The 24,049-nt window shown below is 40.3% G+C and overlaps 1 protein-coding gene across 1 annotated transcript; it reads right to left on the bottom strand.

Moving 5' to 3' along the window:
- Positions 1-5,135: 5,135 nt before the first annotated feature.
- On the bottom strand, positions 5,136-24,049 carry sema3e (sema domain, immunoglobulin domain (Ig), short basic domain, secreted, (semaphorin) 3E; the record flags this gene model as incomplete). Its single annotated transcript, XM_079224023.1, has 17 exons — positions 5,136-6,049; positions 6,809-6,942; positions 7,251-7,321; positions 7,733-7,899; positions 8,119-8,160; positions 8,566-8,657; positions 8,921-9,146; positions 9,455-9,599; positions 9,684-9,753; positions 10,470-10,584; positions 10,683-10,825; positions 11,310-11,426; positions 11,690-11,783; positions 13,352-13,471; positions 13,865-13,924; positions 14,214-14,377; positions 23,929-24,049. 17 exons carry the CDS (start codon positions 24,047-24,049, stop codon positions 5,549-5,551), a joined length of 2,382 nt encoding a protein of 793 aa, XP_079080149.1. The 3' UTR covers positions 5,136-5,548.

Below are 24,049 nucleotides of genomic sequence, written 5' to 3' on the forward strand. Positions count from 1 at the left end.
GGAGGGTCCCTATCCCTGGATGGACAGAAACAATAGATGTCATGTGACCAAAATAAGTAACGTAACAGAGTTACAGCACATTCAATGAATATAATGAGTAGTAGGCATGGACCACAATCCAGATAACCTCGATCCATGTCAGCAGAAGGAGGTAGAGAGGGGGGACATCAGCAGGGCCGCCATGGCAGGAAGCAGGACCGGCTCCAGACAGCCACGATCCATGGAAACTTGAGGCGAGGAAGCACAGAGGCTTCCAGAAAGAAGCAGAGTTAGTAATGTGCTTTGAAGAGACAATAATTTATCCAGAAGGAGAGAAAGAAGAGGAGAAGAGGAGAGAGAAGAGAAAGAAGAGGAGAAGAGGAGAGAAGGAGAGAGGAGCTCAGTGTATCCTAAGATGTCCCCCAGCAGTCTAGGCCTATAGCAGCATATCTAGGGACTGGATCCGGGCAAACCTGAACCAGCCCTAACTATAAGCACTATCAAAAAGGAAAGTCTTAAGTCTACTCTTAAATATCAGTGAGGTAGACTAATTTCATGAAATTCCTACTTAATATTATAACTTTTTTTTTTATAAAGAATGACCCTTTTCAGGACAGATAGTTAGATACATTTCTTCAATATTCTTTTCACTTTCTCACTGTTTTTTTTTTTTCAAACGATTCAGTATAACATGCACCTTTCCATGTTGGTAGACATATTGATTAGACGAGTGAAGCTGCTCAGTCAACACCCAACTCACTCCAGCGGAAGCTTGTATGCTTACTCACATGCAAGGTCTTGCATCTTCAATACATACACTTTTTTTGCGGTCATACAAATCTTTTGGGACTATGGATATATAGGAATTCCTGCTACTACACTACCTGCCTGAGTGAACCGCTTCAAGCATTCATATTTCATGTGTCTGTATTCATAGTCAAGCTTTAGTAAGTGATCTTATAGTAAAACCATAGTATCCAATGTGTATTATAGGAGTATGTGTATAGCAATTGGAGTATAATGCTACACTTTATGATTTATATAGAGTAGATATGGTGTATTGATTGACTGCACGTTGCTATTTGTTGTTTGACAGCCTTGACCAGCTGTTGGGGCTGCCACTGTGCAGAGGTCAGAGTGATGTAATGAGAAAGATGCAGGGATAAAGAGCTGGATTAGAGGAGAGAGCAACCGTCACAGGGACACGGATGTAGTGATTACACCCAGATTAATGACACAGCACATGCGTCACACATATGTAATTCACACACATCCATGCCATGGGCATTGCCTTCACTGAACACAATGTACTTTAATGCATGCAGACACAAAGACAAGCGGCCGAATAGGTTGCATAGTTTTATATTCATACATTCCGCTGGAAAGGCATTCCAAAAAATAAAAAGACATCGCAATAAGTTGTGGTTATTTTCTCGGTTGTGCTAAACAGCATTATTAATTTAACATGTATGCTTTCAGCGTGTTAAAGGCATCTGTGTTTCTTACTTGTATCGGGTACCTGTCCCACTTATCTTGGCAGACTTAAAGTTCAGGTTGCCATATCAGGCAGCACTATAATTCAAAGACGTGTTGGTCCCATGAGAGGCAAAGCCCCAAGGTGTGGGGAGCACAGATATTCACAGCACACATACAGGCTCCTCTGTTTTCTCTGTTTTCCTCTCCTTTTACTTTTCAACACTTCGCTCACTTCACACTTTCACACTTCTCTCTCACTGATTCACTCTCCTTTCCCTTGAATACCGGCAGTAAAAAAAGGCCAGATGATCTACGTCTCCCATCTTTCTCACTCCCTGGGCTTTCCTCTCCGGGGTTTGTGAGCTGTGGGAAACATCACAGTATCATGGGTGGTATGCATCTTTTATATACAAACTCCTACCAGGAATCACAACGAGGCATACACACAGGCATGTGGCATAGGGAATCATGTTGAATAAATGGATTGAATTGTTATTAGGCTGTATGTTGTATATACTTTTGGATGTCATATGTGGGAGATAAACAACCCAAAGATAATGTACACAAATAGATACAAAAATACAAAATTGCTAAATGATATTTCGCAGCAGTCAGTCCAACCTCTCCTAATGCTGGTTATGTATTGTAGCTACTAACTGCTGAGGACCAATTCTGTACCTCAGAGACAGCTGTGTCAGCGAGATAACACACAGTACATGTTGACACGCTGCTTGTGTCTACAGTTTCGTCACGTCTGTATTATTTCAGAATCCCTTTGTATGTTGAGTATTTTGTGTGTGTGTGTCATCATATCTATTGGTAACAAGAACATACCTTACTTGAAAGTATTTTTAGTCCTAACCTGATATGCAAGCCAGGCTACCGCATGTTTCTCTACTGATAATAACTTATCGGATCACTTGATGTTTAACATTCACTTTTTGCACCTGTTGAGAACATCTGAAGAGAAAGAACAAAGGCTTGACACATAAACAAATACTCAATATTTTTATAAAATGGAAATCGGAGAAAATCCAACAAGGTGAATCTTTTGGAAATATTAAAAGCACTGCAGCAAGACAGGGCGCTGCAATGATAACCAAAATGAAGGCTGAGCAAGTAAATCCAGAATATGAACATTATTATTTATTTTATTTCCAACAATTTATTTCTCAAATGCTTTAATCCATAGTTTATATGAAGCAAAAGGCATGAAAGTGAGACACATTTTACCATGGCTGAGTGCTTAATGTGTGAGGTTAGAGAGGGAGAGACATCTATCTGTTCATTTCTGCTGAGCTTTCATTCTTATTCACACTGACATACCCATCAAGGCTTGGATGCAAATGCCAACAAAAGTTGCAAAAACATATACACATAAACACCTCCATTACACTGTACTGCACATACTGACAGCATGTGTTGCTGGTTGCAGAGGCTCGTTTACTGGTTGTCATTCCCTCTGTGACATTTTCCCTCGTAATAAAGTGTTCTGGTGCTCCTGATAGAAACAGCACTGCATGATTACAACAAAGAAGTGGGTGCCAACAGCAGAAAAGGAAAAGCACTGTCATCTTTACACAGCGACAGAAACATGAAGAGCAGCCTGTTTATTGTTGTGTCTTTTGACCTTTTAATCCCTTTTGTAGATCAATGAATGAATTCAGAGCATTTCATCACATTGGCCTCTTGCACCATGAAATATATGACGTCTAAAATAAATATGTGCAGCTTCAGATTCATCTTGTTTTTTGCATCTGTACCTAAATGGCATCAATCTGTGGGATCAGGAGCTCCATCCAGCTGTCAAATGCCAGCTTTCGGTCCCAGAAGAAAGGAAGCCACTTCAAAGTTTAGATCAGAGAACCGGCCTAATACATTAGTGTATGAGGCCGAGTGTGATCTAGTAGCCACTACAGGGGCCATTGGCTGAGGGGCCAGGGGCCGGAGTAACTGTTGAAAGTTGACAGAGAGAGAGAGGGGGAGAGCTTTGATGAGGAGGGGAGCTGAACTGGTTCAGAGCTTGTTGCTATGGTAGCCATGTGGAATAAATCAGCAGCATGAATCCCATTCTCAAATGCCTACAGCACGCTACCAACTCAGGTAGACCCGGTCAGAATTTGAATGAGCATGGAAACCTTGTGTGCAGCTCACCATGAGTAAAAAAAAACAATCATAACAAGTCTTTATTGGAGTCCTTATATGGATTTTTTATTTCACCAGCATATCCATTCTACAATATTAGGACGCAACTTATTTAGTATCTTGTTTAACGTACTTCCTCTATCAAATAAAAATACAGCATTACGTAATTATGAAAAAGTATGTTTTATTCTAAGTGACAGCTGCACTCGGCTCTCTCTCTCTCTCTACCTCTTTCTTCTGCTTCATTGGCTCAATCTCTCAATATGGTTGTGTGTGGACGTACACTGAGTATACTTTGTCATTATTGATGGCTAAACCACAGAGGTGACACCAGGGAAGTATGGTCCATTTTTTTTTTAATGGCAGGTATTCAGAATGAGTATAGCAGATACAACATGTTCAATCCAAGTCAAAGGTCTTAGTTGAAGAACATTCAAACAGAATGAGGAGTGACTGTATTAAACACGATTGTTTTTACTCCACTATGAAAACAGGGAATACAAAAAGGTCAAAACTCTAAAGTGACAAAATGAAGAGATAAATAAGGCACAACATAGAAAAGGAGGTGATCCTTCAGACTCTGTTTCTTTGCAAAACCCCTACAATGCATGTTACTGTAACAACAGAATGTTTAATGTTTTGTGTCATCTCAGGATTAACTGAATATTCATGAGGCTGACTCATCAGTTTTGCTAATTGCAAGCCTGGATGGTCACCCTATTTTACTTTTTTCTTCTGGTAGAAATGTGGTGTTTTCCATTGGTGTTTTGTTGTGGTAATTATGAATCCCATCTGCAACGTCGTTACAGAGAACAAAAGGCATGAGAAGAGAGAGGGTGTGATAGAGGGAGAAAACAAGTAAGGGAGAGAGTGAGAGACAGAAGGAAAAAGAAGGGAACAGCCAGCAGAGAAGGATGCCTTTGAATACACAGTTATAGTTACCAGATGTGCAGACAAAGACCACCTTGCATTTGAGATATATACAATATACAATACATACAATGCTGTTGGTACACTTGATCTGTTGATGTAAATGTAGACACTTACAATAACAATTATATTCACTGATGGGACCATTTTTCATCTACTGTAACATTTAAGTGCTTAAATAGTAATTATTCCATTGAGGGCATAATTATAATTAAAACATGCCTCAAATATCAATAATAGTGGCATTGCAGCATCGAATGTATGCTTTGCGGCTATTGTAACCACACACACACACACACACCACAAGGATGATCATACTGTCATCAAATTAGCATTATAATGAAGCTCAAGGCATTATTCACTATACAAAAACAACAACATAATATTTTCCAGTTTATGACATCAAAAACAACAAAAAAAGAAATAAGTTATCATAGTACCAAAAAAAGATTAGAAGGCCTTAACCTACCTTTAACATAGTTTTATCTCATAATATATATAAGAGTTTGTCATATTGAGCCATTGAATGAGAGTTGGGCCGTGGGTCTCTGTGTGCGTTTGGGTTGACAGCTGGGTTGGGCTGGGTCACTCCACAGCAGCTTAAATATTATATTGTCTCTTTTCAGATCAGAGGCAACAAGGATAAATCAGTCCTCAATCTCCTTCCAGGTCCTCTGCTGCTCTGACACTGACGTTTAATGTATTTATTTACACAGGGTCTGCACCACATAATCAGTCTACTCCATGCCAAAAGGCAAAATGTTGCATTTTAAAATAAGTGGAAACATCACAGTCAAACCACTGATAGATGTCGCTACAACAGCTAGACAACCTGCTACAGTACTGTTGTTTTTCTGTTACTGCTCTTGTAGAAAGCAAAGTAAATACCTTTTACATGGTGCAAACACGGATTGAGTCTGACCTTTCGAGTATGTTTGTGTGTGTGTGTGTGTGTGTGTGTGTGTGTGTGTGTGTGTGTGTGTGTGTGTGTGTGTGTGCGAGTCGATCTCCGCTCTCCTCAGGTGTCCGCGGTGTGCCTGGGCACTCGGTGGGAGTTCTCGTCTCGTTTCCCTTTCCCTCTCTTCTCGCCACCTGGAGCAGCATACTTCCTTTTTGTCTTTTTGCGTTTTTTATCAGAGCACCACACTCTCTCACAGTACTCCTCTACTCTCTGAGCATCCCCGTAGCCAATCAGCTGGAGAAACTCCTTGTACCACAGCCTGGAGTGGGGGCCTGGGACTGAAGGTGGCCCCAGAGCCCTGGGGCTGATGCTGGGGGCTGGTGGGGGGCCCGTAGAGGAGAGGCATGGAGCTGCCACTTTCTCTCCTTCCCCATCATTGACCCTGTGGATGGCTGACTCCACCCTCTCACCCCTGAGCACGTGTAGAGAGATACGTAATAATGTGTGCACGTATCCATGTTCCACAGTCTGGCATACGTACATACCAGCATCAGAACTTCTCACTCGTAAAAACAGCAGCCCATGGGAGGTCATAATAACTCGCTCGTCACCTCGAACCTACATGGAGGTAAAAAGGCAAAACAAGTCCATCAGTTCAGACATTTGCAAAGCTGCTGCATTGGGTTTTCTTCTGAGAGACATTTTAATTAAAAAAACCTACAGAACAGAAGGATAAATGAAGAAACAGTAGAACTTCAATAGTGCACTCAATACAGAGACTTCTGTACTTAGATTAATGTGAAATATATAAACCTCCCTGGTTTGTTTGTTTGCTGTAGTTTGAATATAAAACAATTAAAATCTATTATTATACACTTAATTTTCCATATTTTGTGGGACTCTACTCACTTGAATAATCAATATATATATATATATATATATATATATATATATATATATATATATATATATATATATATATATATATATATATATACACCAAACTCCTTCCAGAAACAATATCACTGTTACTCAACCTCGCTATGTAAATGCATTTCCATTCAGCCCATTTGCCCTGAAGTAGCATGAAATCTAAGTCAAACCAAAACTAGTTACATGGACGGACAGATCTAGAAGGGTAAGAGGAACCTTTTGTTTTGTAGTATGTACACAATAGCTGTGGATTAGATTCAAAAGCTTTATTAATTCCCAGTGGGGAAACTCATTTGCCACCAAATCAATTACAACATTAAATAGGGTTTAAGTTAACTGACTCTTATCTGTTATTATCTGTGTATTGTATTTGTATGTACTTTTTGTATCTGTGCTTGTAGTGAGATATATTGTTTCACATGTTTTCAATGCGATCAAACTCACCTCATGTTTCTCTCCGGCTTTTTGTAAGAACCAGAGGACCTTGGCTTGAAGTGATCGAGGGACACACTCAAGTAAAGTGCTGTTGCTCTCCACACCGTACACCAGCCTCTCCTCAGCTCTTTGCCATTGTTCATCTACACACATACACACACACACATACACATCGTAAAAGGGCAAGAGAGATTGCAACGAACTGATGCAACCTTTCATTAGCTGACAAACAGAGTAGATTGGTCCAATCTATCGCCTCAGTAGAAGCACACTAACCTCTCACCTCCAACTGCAATAACACATGAAGAGGTCGTATATTTTTATATCCAGTTTAGTGCTTCTATAGAACTGCATAATTTCCTTGCTTGTGTACAGTATTTGTCTGTCCACCATGCCGTGTGCAAACACACACACACACACACACACACACACACACACACTATACACTAACCATCAATTTGCAGCCCATTGCACAGCTGGACAGCGTTGCCATGGCGAACATCCTGCCGTCTGAATCGTCTGCTGAGAAGGGAGAAGGGAAGTAGAGAGTGTCATTTTGAACATGTGAGGAAAGTGCAAGAAATGGGTGGAAGAAAAGAGAAAACAAATCAAATAAGGTGACAGAGAAAGAAAATCCAGAAAGAGGGAGGATGTTCAAGGGTACACTGATTGGTGTTATACAACACCTGGCTATCACGTCGCTTACAGCCTGTAATAATGACGAGGCAAACGAGCCTGAGAGCACTGTGACATTCAGACACTTTGATGGAACATAACTGCTGGTTGAGGTGTGAACAGCTGGCATTACACACACACACACACACACACACACACACACACACACACACACACACACACACACACACACACACACACACACACACACACACACACACACACGCACACACACAGTGTGAGTGTGTGTGCTCTTACCTCTTGGTGTAGACTCCAGCAGGGTAGTATCTGGTGCAGGTGAGACCATCCCAGGCACAGTAAGGGTCTCTGGCCAGACAACAATCAGCACATTCTGAGCCATACAGGTCACACTGATGCAGTCTGACTTGGGCCACACCCACTTCTGATCCAACATACAGCTGTTGCTGTTGACCCAACAACATAAGCACCATTAATATCAGCAAACAGTTTAATTGGAATTCATAAACATGCTTTCTATCTTTACCTCAATTAAATGGGTTGTATAGCCACATAACATCTACATTCAATACAAGTTAATGAAAAATGTACCAATGTTAACATCTTGTGGCTAAACAACAGAATTGCATGAGTGAACAGAAAATAGATTTGCATGTTCCTCTTACCCGTTTAGGTGATATTATGATCTCTCTTATTGGTGCTGGCACCTGCAAACAGAAAACATCTTACTGTTTAAAAAAAATAGTGGTTCATTATATGCTATAAGGATAAAGTAACAAGAGCTGACATGAAGTTCTTTGTCACAAGAGGAATCCCGTCATGCTTCTCTATCCATCCCATATCAGGGATCAGCCATTTTCTAAATGAAATGGCTTGAAGATCTCAGTAGAATTGCTATCTTCAAATCGTTCTGAAGATCTCTCACAGCTGGTCTGTTGCTCAATCATACTTGTGCCCCTTTGATGATGGAAAGGAAGCAAATCTGCAATAAGTGTTTTTTAAAATACCCCCTGTTGTTGTGTAACTGCTGCAATAACGGTCTGCACTGAAATAAAGCATTTGCTTGGTTACAGGGTGTACTTGTTTCACATTTTGTAGCTAAAAATGAGTACCTTGAATACTTGCAGCTCTTCCAGCAGCACCTCCTCCATAGTGTCTGTGTCTTTGTTGTAGATGGTGATAACTTTCAACACCACTGAGTCGTCTATTAAAAAAGACAACAATGTTACACTGTTGCTTACAGTTTACAGGTAATGGGATACAATTTATTTCTCTTCATAACCAGCGCAAAGATTCAAATTGCCTCATTATAAGCGACACCTGTTGTTTTTATATATGAGTTTATACCATCAAAATGTAATGTCAAATGTGTTTGTGCACCCAAACGTTTAAAGTATCTTCAGTGTGTCTTTCATTGTTGCGGTATAATGCATAAGGCATTCTGTATTAACTTCACAGTGTGTGTACCAGTGCCAATGTAGAGAACATGATAGTGTCCGTCCTGGGCTTGGACTCTGTCCACAGCGATCTGGGTCAGCTTTCTCCTGCCTGGCTCTGTCTGCAGCAGGACAGGTCTATGGTGCTGTGGAAGGACTGGACGATACATCACAGGATGAGAACGCACAAAGCGCAAAACCTCATCAGGAAACTCCTTAGAGCTTGAGAAGCCACCTCCGTTCACTTTACTTGCACACTGTCAAAGAGAGGGTGTGACAGGAATAGAGAGGGGGCAGGGACAAAGACAGATTGGTCTTTTATTCAGTGTAAAAAAAATAATAAAAGCTGACATGCTTTAGTCTGGCTCAGACTGTCCCTTTATGCCCTGCTGAGCTAGCTACAGCAGTGCTGACATTCACCAGAGCTTTGCTACATCAACACTGTGCCTACCAAATGACGTCTGTCATGGACTGAGACTAGTGGTGAGTGCTGTGAATGCATAATTATGGTACATCAGGAAATGACATCCTATAAACATGACTTTATCCAGACTTTAAGACTCACAGATCCAGGTCGTGGGTAGGGGACTCTGTCTTCATAAGCTGTCCAGTGATGCTCAGGTCTCTCTCGGTAAGCAAATGGACCATTAAAGGCTGCTCTTATATCATCCATGTGATAGACACATACTGCAAACCCTTTAAACACCGCACTGCAAAAGAAGGTTATATTAGTGATTTGATAGATAGTCAATTTGTGACTGTATAATGAAATGCTGACGTCACACTCCACTCACCTTGTTGTTCTAAAGAGGCCAAAGATTTCAGGGTTTTTCCCATCCTTGTTCTTGAGCACAAACACATCCTCTGAAACACAACATATTTAAATTAGCTGTTTGTCTGGCATGCAAGGTTGACATTTTTGTGTTTCAGTGAAAAGTCTCTACAATTTCTTTCATGGAGAATACAGTTAACTCAATACCTGCTAAGCATCAGCATCTTAGCACTGTCTTTTTGAGCATGGTGCTGACCTGTGCAAAGTACAGCTTCACAGAATTGGCTGAGACAGTTTGTTAAGTACAAATAGTCTTTTGGGAACTTTGGTCTGAAGATTTCTCCTAACAGGTTGTGAAAGTGGTGAAAATTGTTCTTATGCAGCAGACGAAGGGATATGTTTTTCATCCAGATGGATAGAAGAGGCTTTGTGGTTTGTGGAAATATCTTCAGAACCACAGGAAGCCTTGTACAATGAGTTTCTAGGGTTTTCAAGGATCAGCCCTTTTTTTATGTAGCCTAAAGGTAATACATGAGAGGCACTCACTGGGGCTTTAGTCACTTGATACATTGGATACTTGCTGTGTATCTTTTGTAAACAAACCCAAGTGTTGAAATGTGATGTTTTAGCATACTACTAAATATTGGTGACCAATACTGCAAATTAGAACCACAATGAAACAAAAATCCTTCATACCACAGTGACTCTTCAAATTGTGAGAATTGTAGATGCAGATGCATACATTTGTGTCAAGCATTATGCAATACATAGATAAGATGGCATGCAAATAGTTTCCTTGTAGCCCCACCAAGTTCATCAAAGTGTGTATCAATGCCATTTGGTCCAGCCACAGAGCAGATGAGACGGGTTTTCAGGAAGGAGCTCCATCTATTCACCAGCATTCTCTGTCCTCCTTGATCATTCTAAAAGATGAAGGCAGATATATAATGTAAATGCTGCTGTACTTTGGCTTTAGCTGGATAATGGCTAGACATCTTTTTTAAAGCATTTGCATTCTCACCGCACAGACTCGGCCCACACGAGTATACACAGCCTTGTTTCCTCCCTCAGCATCCGTCTCTCGCTCAGTGAAGAAGAAATACACTTTATCATCATCCCTGTCATCGTTGTCAGGAATAACTGCAGACCCCACAAATTTGGGTTCTGTAGGGAGAAGAATTTGTCACTAAAAGGTTGGAATGAAACACAAAGTTAAAAACGGGTAGGTAGTGGAGGTAGCTGTATAGTGCAAACAGTATGCCTTTTATTTATAAGCTGTTCATTTTAAATTTATCCCCAGAAGGTTGTTATGGTAACTCTTGAAAATATTTTTATAATAGCCAGGTCTAAGATACACATGTATACATCTGAAGATATGGTTTCATTATTTAAAAAAATAAAGAAACAACACAAACTCATGAATCCTCAAATAGAACTCGTCCTGATAAAAACAGTTGTATTGTCAACATGTGGATGGCACACAGTAACTGCAGTAGGCCAGTGTCACATTTTCTTTAACGTTTAATAACCAACTAATGAATTTAATTTGATTTACAATAATGAAACAATCAGGTATGGGAAGGAACATATATATGTTTGCACTCCATTGCATTCAAAGGGATGTCAATTTCCTGTAAAATATACCAACCATTAAGTTGCTGCCTGTCGTCTCTTTCAGTGCGTGTGTAGGTCTGGTTGTTAAGTCGACAAAATGCACCATCATTCTCCCAGTAGTCTGTGTACAGGCCAATGTACAGCTCTCCTCCTAATGCATACAAACACACAAACACACTCAATTAACAACAATGCATACAAATAAATGTGATTAAATGTGAGACCCCTTTTACTGCGATTGAAATACAGACATGAAAAAACACCACAAGAGGGCAGTATTGCATGGTATAGGATCGGTCAACAAAGTGAACACATCTCTTCAATGTGGAATTGCATTGTATAAGTGAAAACATACATCACAAACTGTGCTTTTAACTTAGCTAATGGTGAGGTGATGAGTGAACAGTGTCTTACTGGAGAGCGTAGACGTGCAGGGACTGTTGGAGTCGTATGGACAGCGTCCTCTGCCACTCATGATACTGTCTTCTTCCAGAGCAAACTGCCTGTCCTAAGAACATTAACACATGACACACATGCATATTTATTCATACACAAACATACATGAAACACTCAAAAGTCGTACCCTTGCGAAGGCTTTAACAACATCCAGACAAACCCCAAGAGGTGGTTGTGCGTGAAGAGAGAGATAAAGGTGAAGGAGAGAGAGGAGGGATCAGAAAGTGATGGATGAGAAAGAGGAAGAAAGACAGATGAGACAAGGAGTGATGGATGACCAAATGAAGGAGTTTTGTCTGGATGTGTATAACCAACATCGTGAGTTCCCTACTTCCACTCTTCTGTTCTTATTACTCCACAGCAGGTGACAGAGACACACATGTGCAGACACACATACATAAAGAACTGTCTATATAACCACAGCTTATATCTTGTGGGCCACCACAGTGTTTATGACTGTCACTGGCAGAACAGAGGGAATGTCATATGTTGATTTACGAGTAGCCACGGCACCCTGCTGTGCTGTAACTGCTCCCTGTCATATGACTGTAACAGAAGTCCGTTTCTGGGTTAAACTCATCCATCATATTATAACAAAAACAAACGTAAAATAGGTACAATAGGCTGATATAAAATTACCCTACATTAAGTACTCTGGAATGTGGGCTGTTTTTTTTTGTTTGGTATGTCTTGGCCAGTGGTGCATTAATACTTGATTTGTTACTCAGTAATCTCCTTGGTAAAGGGCCAAAGTATGTTCTATGATAGTTGATCTTTATTTAAGATCTTTATCTTTATCCACCTAGTATACAACTTTTGTACAAGCTTGTACTCTATATGGACCCAGTCTCTCTTGCTATGAGCATTCCAATGATATGAGTGATGGTTAAGAGTGGTTCCTGTTTGGATGGTGTAACTTTCCTGGTCAACCTATTGGACCAGTGTTGAAATGCAGGGTAGAAACTTCCTCACACTCTAAATACACCCCTGTCTTTTCCATGTAACATCTTGGAGATATGGGTCATAATGTAGATAAACATGACCAGAAATGTTGCATGGACACTAGCACACACAAGGTTCATGTGCACCTTAAAAATCAATTTAGGCAGCTGACACATGCATTTAAATTGTACCCTGAGTGAGACAGAACATTAGAATACACTAACTTCTTGAAACATGCTCTTTCAGAAAGCAGCACCTGGCCTGTGTTCCCTGTTTACTTGGACAAGATTCACCAAAAAAATCCCTCTGAGGAAAACAAAAACTCCACCCTGTCTTACTAACTGTCATTTCCGTCTCCACCTCACATCACTTCTCGTTGCTAGGAGGGTGAACTCAATCACAGCAGCATGAGATTAGTAGCTAAACACTCCAAGCTGTACTCATAGTTCTAGGAGCTCTTGGCTAAAACAAGAGTAAAAAAACAGTGAAGACTATTTTAGCTACTCCAACTAAAGAGGAATGAGTGTACACCAGAGGAGCATGATGCACAATTTGGCTGACTACATAATAATGAAATTTGCAACATTTTCATTAAAATAAGGAGCAGGAGGAACCCTTTGTATAGCATGTTTATATTTGGTTGCTAAACCAAACTCTAATTCTGTCTTTAGGACTCACCTTCCCAGTGTGTCCCACTCTGACCAGCACACAGATGGGGTTAAAGGCTCCTGTTCCACAAACCAGCAAATGAGTCTGGTTGTACTGTTGCAAGACCTTGATGTAGTTAGCACACTCCGACTGTTGGAAGAAATACAGAGATGAAGCAGTGGATGGAGAGCAGGGTTGTTGGGTGAGGGGCTAAAGAGAAAAAGCAGAGAGAATGGTGTACTGGCAAAATGCCAGGCCTTTTATGGCCTCATCAATAACATTATTACTTCAGGTTAAACAAAGGTTAATGAGCACAGTGAGATACACTATGTAAATCAATCGATTCATTCTGGCAGTATCTATCTCTATAATGGATCTATCTTGACACATCAATTTGATTATACTTCATATAAACATACCAAGTTAATGCACATTATTAACTGGACATTTGTGCTTTTCCCTTGAAAATAAATCTCATCCATTCTACCAATGCCCAGTTGAGAATATGTATTTGTATGCAATCATGTCAACCGTGTCCCGTACCTTTTCCCTTCCCTTCATCAAACACTCCTCAATCTGAGATTCTGTACTGGCCCACTGGATCTGTGGAAAAACACAGTTGTGCTCATATTTACAATAAAGATTTCCACATAAAGAAATACAAATACATTACATATGTTGTACATACGTACTACATACATAGTTAGGTGTATATTATGTTCACTGTTAATAATCTCACATGGGTATTATGCTACTTTTTCAATTTCTAATTTGAAAAAAAGTTAAAGTGCTGTTTTGAAAATGCACACATGCACAAATAGTTTGGCTAACCTATTGCCCTATAGGTGTGTCTCTCTCCCTCACAGGCAGTGAGGGATGGAAACAGGCCTACCTCTCTGTGGTGTGTGTTGACCTGGTCCAGGCTAAGGGAGAACAGAGTATTCTTGGCCCCAACATAAAGCCTCCCATGACCCTCATCAAGTAGCATGGTCTGGGGCTGAAGAGACGCTGTCCCAGGTCCCTGGAACACCCAGGTCCTGTTCAGCTGCCACAGCTCTGCAGACAACAACACAGGCACAACAAGATTAAAACAAAACAATACACAGAAGTAACACAATAGAGGTCTGCAATTAAGCAATTTCAGCTAGAAAGATATAGATAGGTCGAAATTTAGACAGAGTTTGTATTTCATTTCAAACATCCTCTTATGTTTCTTGCCAAATTTAATCTTCAGATAATTTAATCTTCAGTAAGACTACATTTGACCAAAACCCATCCTCAAAGGATTTCTAAATGCTCCAATAACCTGCATCTGAATCCCAAATGGCCCAATGGCTAAGGGCACATTGCAACATGTGTTTCTAATTCATATATTCCCCAAGAGGAGGTCAAAGATCAGCAGCAGGGCTATCTTTCTATCTTACCTCTGATGTGGCGTGTATGCTTCCTCCTACTCACGTCAGCTACGCTTCTATGTGTCATTGGCTTGGTCATAGATCTACAAAGTGTCTTGTTTTACCATCAGTAAAAGTTCACATGGCATAAAAGAGGACCAGCCACTCAAAGACAACCTCCAATGCACCAGTACGTGACAGCTGATAAACTGCTATAGAGCAACCATAAATGCACTTTCCAGAAGCAGAGATGGAAGAAGTGGGATATGTGTCCTGGGAAAGATGTTGAGATTAATGGGAGGGACATGTGATGTACAAGGCAGGGTGTATGGACTCTTTTACCAGGAGGAAGCAGTTTTATCAGACAGGAAACGGAATCAGTCTCTTTATCAGCCATTAGTTTGAGATCAGCTGCCACTCCCTGTCGGTCTTGCTTTAGGTGTTTTGAAATCCTACATTAAAAAGGAAGCAGTGGACCATGACAGATATGTCATACAATATAAACACAGGCTCGTCAGAATAATTACAGACCAAGCAGACAGATAGTTTGCATGCAGACATGCACACCGTACAACGACACCCAATACAACACCCAGTTGTATCTACCTGATTGAAACTGACAAGCCGCTCCTCAATACCTGCTCTTGGTGAGCTTCTGGAGAGGATGAGGGTGAAGGATTTAAACGAAGTGCTGAGGCCCCAGAGGTGTGCACTTCCTCTGGCGCACATTGGTCTGAAAAACCTTTCATTAACACATGACCGGGTTAAACCGGGTGTCCTTGTAAAAGACAAAATGGGGGTCTGGTGTGTGTTAGCACAACTTTTGAAACCTCAGACAGATTCAAGCAGACAAGCCAGGGTTTGCAATCAAATTTATAGCACTAGCATTGCACAGGCTGTATTTTCTCCATTTGGTTTTACTTTCATGCACATGTGGCAGGAGCCTCAGGGGGGAAATGAGAGGAAACCAACAAGCCACCTGGGGAATTACACCGCAGGAAATATGGACTTAAGAACCTTCTGATATTGTTTTGAGAATTGATAAGAAACATATATTTGTAACCGATGGGAGACAGAAATGTTTTGTAAAATTAACTTAAGGTTTGATTTGAGGAATTAAAATTAATCTAATTTGCAGGGACAGGAGTTGGAAAGAATATGAATGGACAAATGAAAACAGCTGAAATTAATCAGGGATTTAGAAACAATTCTTTATTACAAGCTAAGCTAAAAAGGCCTTACTAAAAACTCCAAAACTACATCACAATCTTTAGTCTAAAATGTCCTGCCCAACATGACTAAGCAGAACTGCAGGATTTAAATTGAGGCAACTGGTGGGGAGACAGACTACACTGGGGAGAGCCCAGGGGTTCCACCGATAGCTCACCTCAGGTGCAACACAGCAATCCGTACAACAGATATTGTGCAGTCCACACCCATATCCCAGTGCTCGTACATGTATGCACAAAGTGTAGGGACCTCACCATGGGTGTCTAGCCTCCCAACAATGGCACTCTACTTCACCGAAAGAAAAACGGAACTAGTACCAATAATACATTAAAAAAACATAGTTGGTTATTAACCAATGTAAATCAAACAACACTACAAGGAGCAACAAAAAAACAAAAAAAACAATAGCAAAACAACAAATGCAAAACATAGGCAAAACACCAGCATGTAAACCACTCGCAAGAGTCACTCATTGCAGGCAGGAACACAATGGAGTTTCTGGGACACGAGACACTACAGCCACCACAGAGACAGGGCAGGGGCAAAACAAATAAATAAAAGATTATGCCAACAGGTGCCTTTTATAACCTGGCCTTGATTAGGGAATTGGTTGGGGGAGGAGCCAGCCTTAGGGCTTTGTTCACAACACTACACCATATGCTGCATTACTTGGGGATCAGGCCATCCGTGCACTACTCTTTAGAAAGCCTCCTTAAATGAAGAGAGAGAGAGTAAAAACAATGGCGACCACCAGCATGATTGTAATTCTATGCCAACTTTAAAGCTACCTCAAATAATTCTGAGATGTCTTTCAATGCAGAGGTTGCAGGGGGTAATTGTATGATTTGTTTTCCTAGCATCTGTATATTTTTAGTGATACTTGATCTCCAAGATAGAAGGAGAGAGTGTGTATCCAATTTCTGTAGATTACTCATAGCAACGCTATACACTCTGTAGAAGGTTTTATTTGTTTAACATGGGATGAGGTATCCACAGAGGAGTGGGTGACTGTGTATATTGTGTTGCTATTAAGATGTCTACGTTGGAGACAAGCGACTGTTTGTTTGAGTAGTATTAGATCTCGGGTAGTTAGGTGGCAGAGACTGAGGGGATGTGGCAGTGGCGTTCTGCCAGGGCTCAGACATGCTTCCTGTAATTATCTAATCCACACACACTTGGAGCTCTTTCTCTCCCTCTTTCTCTCTTACTCACTCACTCACACGCACGCGTGCACGCTCTGTCTCTCATCATCTCCTCAGAGTCCCTTCTCAGTTAAGCTGAACTTGTTTTGAGGATAGTAAACAACTCAACTCCAACTTTTCCACAAGTGTTAAGCCGAGCTCTGAAACAATCAGCTCCTTCTTCATGTGAAGTTGTATCTGCTACGACTTATTCAGATGACAGACATGGATGGCTATTTTAAGTGATGGACTCCATGAGCCAAACCCCTTTTTTATTTTTGTATCTACTTTTCACTTGTCTTTGTTAATAATCACGAGTGGCAGGTGATATACAATGACACACTCATAGCAAGATATACACGCACAAGTTGTCTTGATCTCAATCAAGCACAAAAACGGATACATTTCGTTCCATAATTTTGTTTAAATGTGTAGAATTGTAAACATGATATTGTAGATGTATATTTAACTCTAAAGTAGAATGTTTCCATGCCATGCTCATGTGATGAAACAAAAGGAGGAAACTCAGCTTCAAAGGAAAAAGAAAAAAAGTTTCATTCCCACCAATATGCACATGTAAATGATAATAAACTATAATCCAACACATTCTCACTCCCAACTAGTCAAATGCCAACACTTAGTCAGTGGGCCTAAGGTTAAAACTATGACACTCTAGCTTCCCCTACAGCATTGGTTTTGAACATGTCATGTGAACACATATCAGTTTTAACTACATGCATATTGTCCTTTCAGGGTTCCATCTTCACAGAAGAAAAAAACACTTAATTTTCCTAAAAGAGCATGGTTGACATTAACTTGACTGACTAACACCTCAAGTAACCACCAAGTGACAAATAAGTCATGTGCTACTAACGTGAGTCATGTGACTAACAACTGACATGACAAAGGGTGAACATTTACTTTTAGTTTCGCTCCAGACACGAACAGCTAACCCGGTTTTCTTTCTCCATTTTGTCACATGAGTCGTTAGTCACGTGATTTGTATGTCACTCTGTAGTCACTTGAGTCAGTAGTCCAGTTAAGTCAAACATGCTCTTTGCCTAAAAAGACCCTGAAACAAGCATTTACTCACGCGCGCAAAACTAACGCTGCTTCATAGTTGGAAGCCCTTTGTGGATTATTGCATATTTTACACTACTTCTGTTGTTCTGAGCGTCTAATAATGATACATTATTTGAAAGCACTGTGCGTCGCTTACAGATGCTAAAGCTGTGTGCATCGGTATCGGACATCAAAGGGCTGTGACCAAGCTTCAGTATTTGATGAGTTGGGAGTGAGACCAGGTTGTAAAATCTATCAATCTCATCAATTTATAATAAAGTGTTCATTAATCACAGGATTACAGAGTTACTATTAAACAACATGGGTGGATGTGATTATACTGACAAACTGAGAGAGAAACAGTGTTTATTTTTGTATGTGTACCAGTTACAGACAGTTGAGACCATTACTTATACTGAAGAAGAGAAAGGGGGGATTTCCGCAGTTCCCCTTTCTCTCTCTCCAACTCTATCTTCCAAGTTTTTCTCGCCATCTGCAGTCAATGAGGACTCCTTAGCCGTAAGCTAAGGAGCTGAGAGGAGGAGGGTTTTCCTCCATCGGCAACTGAGCCAGGGAGACACATGGCCCGACTGTGATCCCACTTCAAATGGAAAACACAGGAAAAAAGGACTCCCTTAAGACAGACACTTCCACCGGCTGTCTGAGCAGTGCTGAAAGATGCCCGAGAAGATATGGTACATATTCATGTTTAGTCAAAAATAAATGCACACAGGAGTTCACATAAAACCTTCCTCAGGAAACTTTAAAACACAAATCACATTTGCATACACACATTTCATATCAGAAATAAAACTAGCGGTAGGCAGTCTCATATTTCCAGTGAAAAAAGTCTGTATAGGTTTACACATTGACTTATTGGAGTTGTGTGCTGGAAAAGAAACAACGAGAATGTTTGAAGTGGGCTGGAGTTAAAGGGGACAGAATAAGGGGCGAGTCTGTTCTCCTCGTGCCGTCGAGGCCTGAGACTGTTGAGCCCCTGGGAGTGGGGTCAGGAGCAGGAGAACTGCGGTGTAATGCCATTATCGGTATACAGCCCTGTGTTCCCGTATCCTCTTGTGTGTGCGCGGGGGGAATGATGTCACAGAGCAAAATGAAAGCCACATGGAGTGTCCATGCAGCATGAGGTAAAGAGTGAAAGAGAGCAGTGTATGTTTCTCTGTAATAAAGTCTAAGTGTAAGTTTGTGACCTGATTGATGTTATAAATCACGGGAACACATTCACAACTGACAGTTTAGGTTGGTGTTGGCCAAAATAGGTTTATATCTCTTAGTCAAACCATGCAGTGTGTCACAGTATGTATGTCACAAGTCTGCTCTATTTGAATTACATTTCATCAAAGTCCAAACACATCAGCTCCCAGCTATATTTCCTCAAATATACATGTACATAACTTTGGAGCTCAAATGGATTATTGGTTATTGATGTGGGTTACTGTGTGTCAATGCATACATGTCCAAATAAATCTAGACACATTTTGATATGTGGTGTACTTTGTGTAAAATATCTGAAGCAATGTTACTGCAGGCAAAAGTGTTATTTAAGCTGTAATACACATGAGAATCTAAACTTGCATATGTATTTACTGTATTTGTAAGTGCATTAGTTCTTTTAATGTTATTGTAAGTTTAACCAACAACTTGAGTAGCCATATTCTGTTTTGTTTCTTCTCTGTCTCCCACTAGTTGGCATAACATGACAAAATGACATCTTTGCTTTTATCTGTCATCCTGTTTTTTTCCGCCTCTCTTTTAATATTGCAACAAAATCTCTGAAGACTCAAAACATCTTCGTGCCTTCTCTTTTATTCCCAGGCCACAAACTTTACTCATCTCCTCTCCCTGATCCCTTCACTGCGGAAAAGGTCAGAAAGGATATTAGAGTTTCACCAGCTGCCTTCCCCTCTGGACATCTCATTAATGAACTGGAGAGCACACATATAACACAATGGCAGCGAAAAGGACTCTGAAATGTACACAGGCAAAATGAGAAAGGGAGACAGAGGTGAGAATGGAGCAGAGGGGGTTGAAAACATATCTCTTTTCCTTTGCTGACCTAAAAGGTGTGATTTATCTCATCATTGCCATAACCTCCATCTGTGAGTGGGTTTATATATATGGTCTATGACTGCCCTATGGCCATGATCCAATGTGGTAAATGGTAATTATAGAGTGAAGGTGGAAGAAAGTCACACATTAGATTTATATATAAAAAAATATGAAAAAAATCCCCCTCATTCATTTCATTTCAGGCAGACACAACTTGAGGCCATCCTGGTATTCCCCATCTCACCTTCAGAAGACAGTCACCTACAGCTACATCATTTCGAGGTTGTAAAATATAGAGAGAGAGTAGTTTCTTGTCTGGAGAGGAAGGTTTAAAATTACAGCTCAAAGGGGGTTTTCATACATACAGTAATTGCTACCTGAGTAATCCCTATGTTCACACATGCACCTGCAATCTCATAATTTTACAGTAAATGCTACAGAAAAGAAATAGGTTAAGTATTTGTTGAACAATGTATATGCACAAGCCTATGTGCTTACCTATATTTTCAGTCATTCAGTTTTTAAAGACTATATACACATACATGTGTGAGTAAATCCAGCTGTTAAGTGCTTCAAATAACTTTTGTTTACATTTTCAATGAGGTAAATGTTGGGTTGAAATAGGGAAACCATATGCGTTTATTTATATAAGCGAACATATACAGTATGATGTTAAACCTGTCAGAACAGCTTCACCAGAAAACTTTATTCGCCTTCATAGATCTGCTGAAGAAAAAGGTTTACATCATACTAAACGATTGTAACTTTTAAGTAAACACATCTTTGGCACACATGCTGAATGTATGCATGGTCAATTGAATTATTGTGAAATGACCACATTTTATTCCGTGTGTTACCCTTTTATATGACACACATTTAGGAGAGACACACTTTAAAGTTTCTGAGATTTTTTCCAGATTTTCTTGCTACAAAGAGAAGCAAGAGCATGTAAACTTTCTCAGATATGAATAATTACATTTTTATATCATAGTTTTCTTCAATTTCTCTATAGATAATAATTTCTGTAAGGGCATGTTACCGAAGCAGTTATGGACAGGTACCTATTATATGAGTTTTAAGCTTCACTAAAAACACTGCGGAATTGAAATGACTGAATTAACAGGATCTGAGTGTCCAACACAACCTCACCTTCAGAAGTAAGTGCAAAGTTAACTAAGCAAATATATTAAACTATGCAGACAGGCAGAGTTTTTGGAAGTGTCTTTGATCTGATTAGGTCAGAACTGCTGTATCACACTCTCTGCAGCTCAAGCCAGGCATGATGCCGGTGCTGTAGAGGCAACAAAATAAGTCAGGCCTGGCCACCTACCTGCAGCCTGTCAAGAACCTGACACATGCTAGCTGCGCAGCAGCTTCATTAGCAGCATAATTGATGGTCATCCTAAAAGAAGAGCTCATTTCACTCCACAGGCCACAAGATTCAGATCCAAATATCATGGGAGCTGTGTCCAAATGCACACAAATTAAACAAAACAAAACTTTTTATTCTGCTTTAGTGAGCCCATCCCTGCAAGTTATTTATATGTCTAAGAAGTCAGGATTTAGGGCGTTTAATTGGCCAAAAGTCAAAGCAATATAGGTCTTTAGCTTGTGTTTAAGGTCTTCGGAAGCTGTGCAGTCAAAGATTAGGGTCAATTCTCTCTAAAGACAGCTGTGAGTCTGTGATTGTAACTCAATACTCCATGTAATATGGGTAATAACTTTTTGAAACGGAAAATAATTGGGGAGTAAGCAAACGAAAGGATGAATGGGATGAAAGCGAATCAAATGCATTAGGAAAAATCTCCACTGGTCCAGAAGTCTAGACAAGAAGATGGGGAATAGATGAAAGAGGGAGCTAATAATCATTGCACATTATGTGTAAGGTGTGGTTAACATCAACGCATGCAAAGGCCATCATGGAAACACATGATAGTGTGCTCATAGGAATTTGTTCCCAGAAACCGGGAGGAAGTTGATATGATATATTATTGAGATGTGTATTGATTTTGACTTTTTATCGACTTGGTTTCTGCCCATGGGACCAGAAGCTGGTAAATAAAAAATGATTTACTCATTCTATACCCATTGTCAATCTTAATGTCAAAGTGCAGAAACTAGTTTTTCCACCCTGTTTTGATGCCAGATGTTATGGTAATATTTTCTCAGTCCTAAGGGTGAACAGTTAAAACCACATTCTCCCTGAACTGCATTGAAGTCATTGGCATTTGTGGAATTCCTACTATTCTGCTCATGCATGTGTATATGTGTCTGTCTGTGTGTGTGTGTGTGTGTGTGTGTGTGTGTGTGTGTGTGTGTGTGTGTGTGCGCGCGTGTGTGTGTGTGTGTGTGTGTGTGTGTGTGTGTGTGTGTGTGTGTGTGTGTGTGTGTGTGTGTGTGTGTGTGCAAAAATCACTGAAAAATCCCATGAGGTATATATTACGGCTTAGATGTTTTTCATTCTATAATGATAGGACCCAACTGGAGCCTTTTCATGGCGCTCTGTGCTAGCCAGAACATGCAGTAGCTTTTCAAAGGCGATAGAGAGAGAGAGAGAGAGAGAGAGAGAGAGAGAGAGAGAGAGAGAGAGAGAGAGAGAGAGAGAGAGAGAGAGGATGCCAATCACCCCAGCTTTTCCCTCAGGCGGTTAAGGAATTAGTCATAACAAATATTGATGTGGTAATAATGACAAAGCACATCAGCACTGATCTCCTCACTTTTGTTGTCATATGAGCGTTGTATTGCTATAGGACAAGAACCGGTCTTGTTTTCTCGTTTTCTTCTTCTTTCAACTTCCTTCAGTTTATATGTCCATTTCCATTAAGTCATACTGGAAAAGTGTGTTATTAATGTATTTATTTATTCATTGTAATACATATGCACACCATAACTCATAATTATGTCAAACCCTCCTCACACATGTACCAGACTTTTCAACTCTCATAACGAAGTCACTTCACCGTATTGATGTATGAGTTATTGACCAAATTCCACACCTATATTCGACCATGACTAACAGGCTTATGTGGAATCGTCACCTTCTGTTGCTATAGAGATCAAAGATACTGTGAGAAAAAGCCAATGTTTACTGAATAGTTTTATCTCCAAAGAAAAAAACACCATTATTGTCCAAAGATACACAACATTCAGTCCGCATATCACACACTCCCACACACGTAAACAGTCACACACAACCAATTTTCTGTATGCAGCCGCATCCATTCCCATGCCCAAAAAAGCATGGCATGAGAGACAGCCACATATTCTCAACCCACATGGTCGAGGAATCAAAACAAACTACAAGGAGGCTCCTTGATCATCAGCAGTCAGTGAAGTGAGTGAAAAAAAGTTTATTTTAGTTGTACAAACAGAAATGTTGGAATGAATACTGCTGTTAATTGGGAGCAGAGTTTTTTTTAAATGTGAAAAAAATGCTGTTATTTTATACCCGTCTTGTTCTCAGGCTGCACTGAAGGCGCTGAAGAGACAATGCTAGTTTCGGTTGAGGTTGTATTGACTATTCCTGACAGTTTAACACACTCTGCTGCATCACCTAAAGGCTGACTTTGCCTTCATATTGATGCAGCGCAACAGAGTATTTGAATGTGTGCAACATGACAATGTACTGCAAAAGCTCATTGAAAGAAATAAACATGCACTAGGTGTTACTTACCTTTGTGGGAGAGCCGTATCCTTGGGTAGATGCTGTGGGCTGTGTGAGCCGTGCCGAACAGAACAAGAGACAGCAGCATCAGTGTCAGAGACACAGTCCGTACGCACTCTGCCATCCTCAT

The sequence above is a fragment of the Taurulus bubalis genome (assembly GCF_910589615.1).
Source record: "Taurulus bubalis genome assembly, chromosome: 9".
NCBI lineage: Eukaryota > Metazoa > Chordata > Actinopteri > Perciformes > Cottidae > Taurulus > Taurulus bubalis.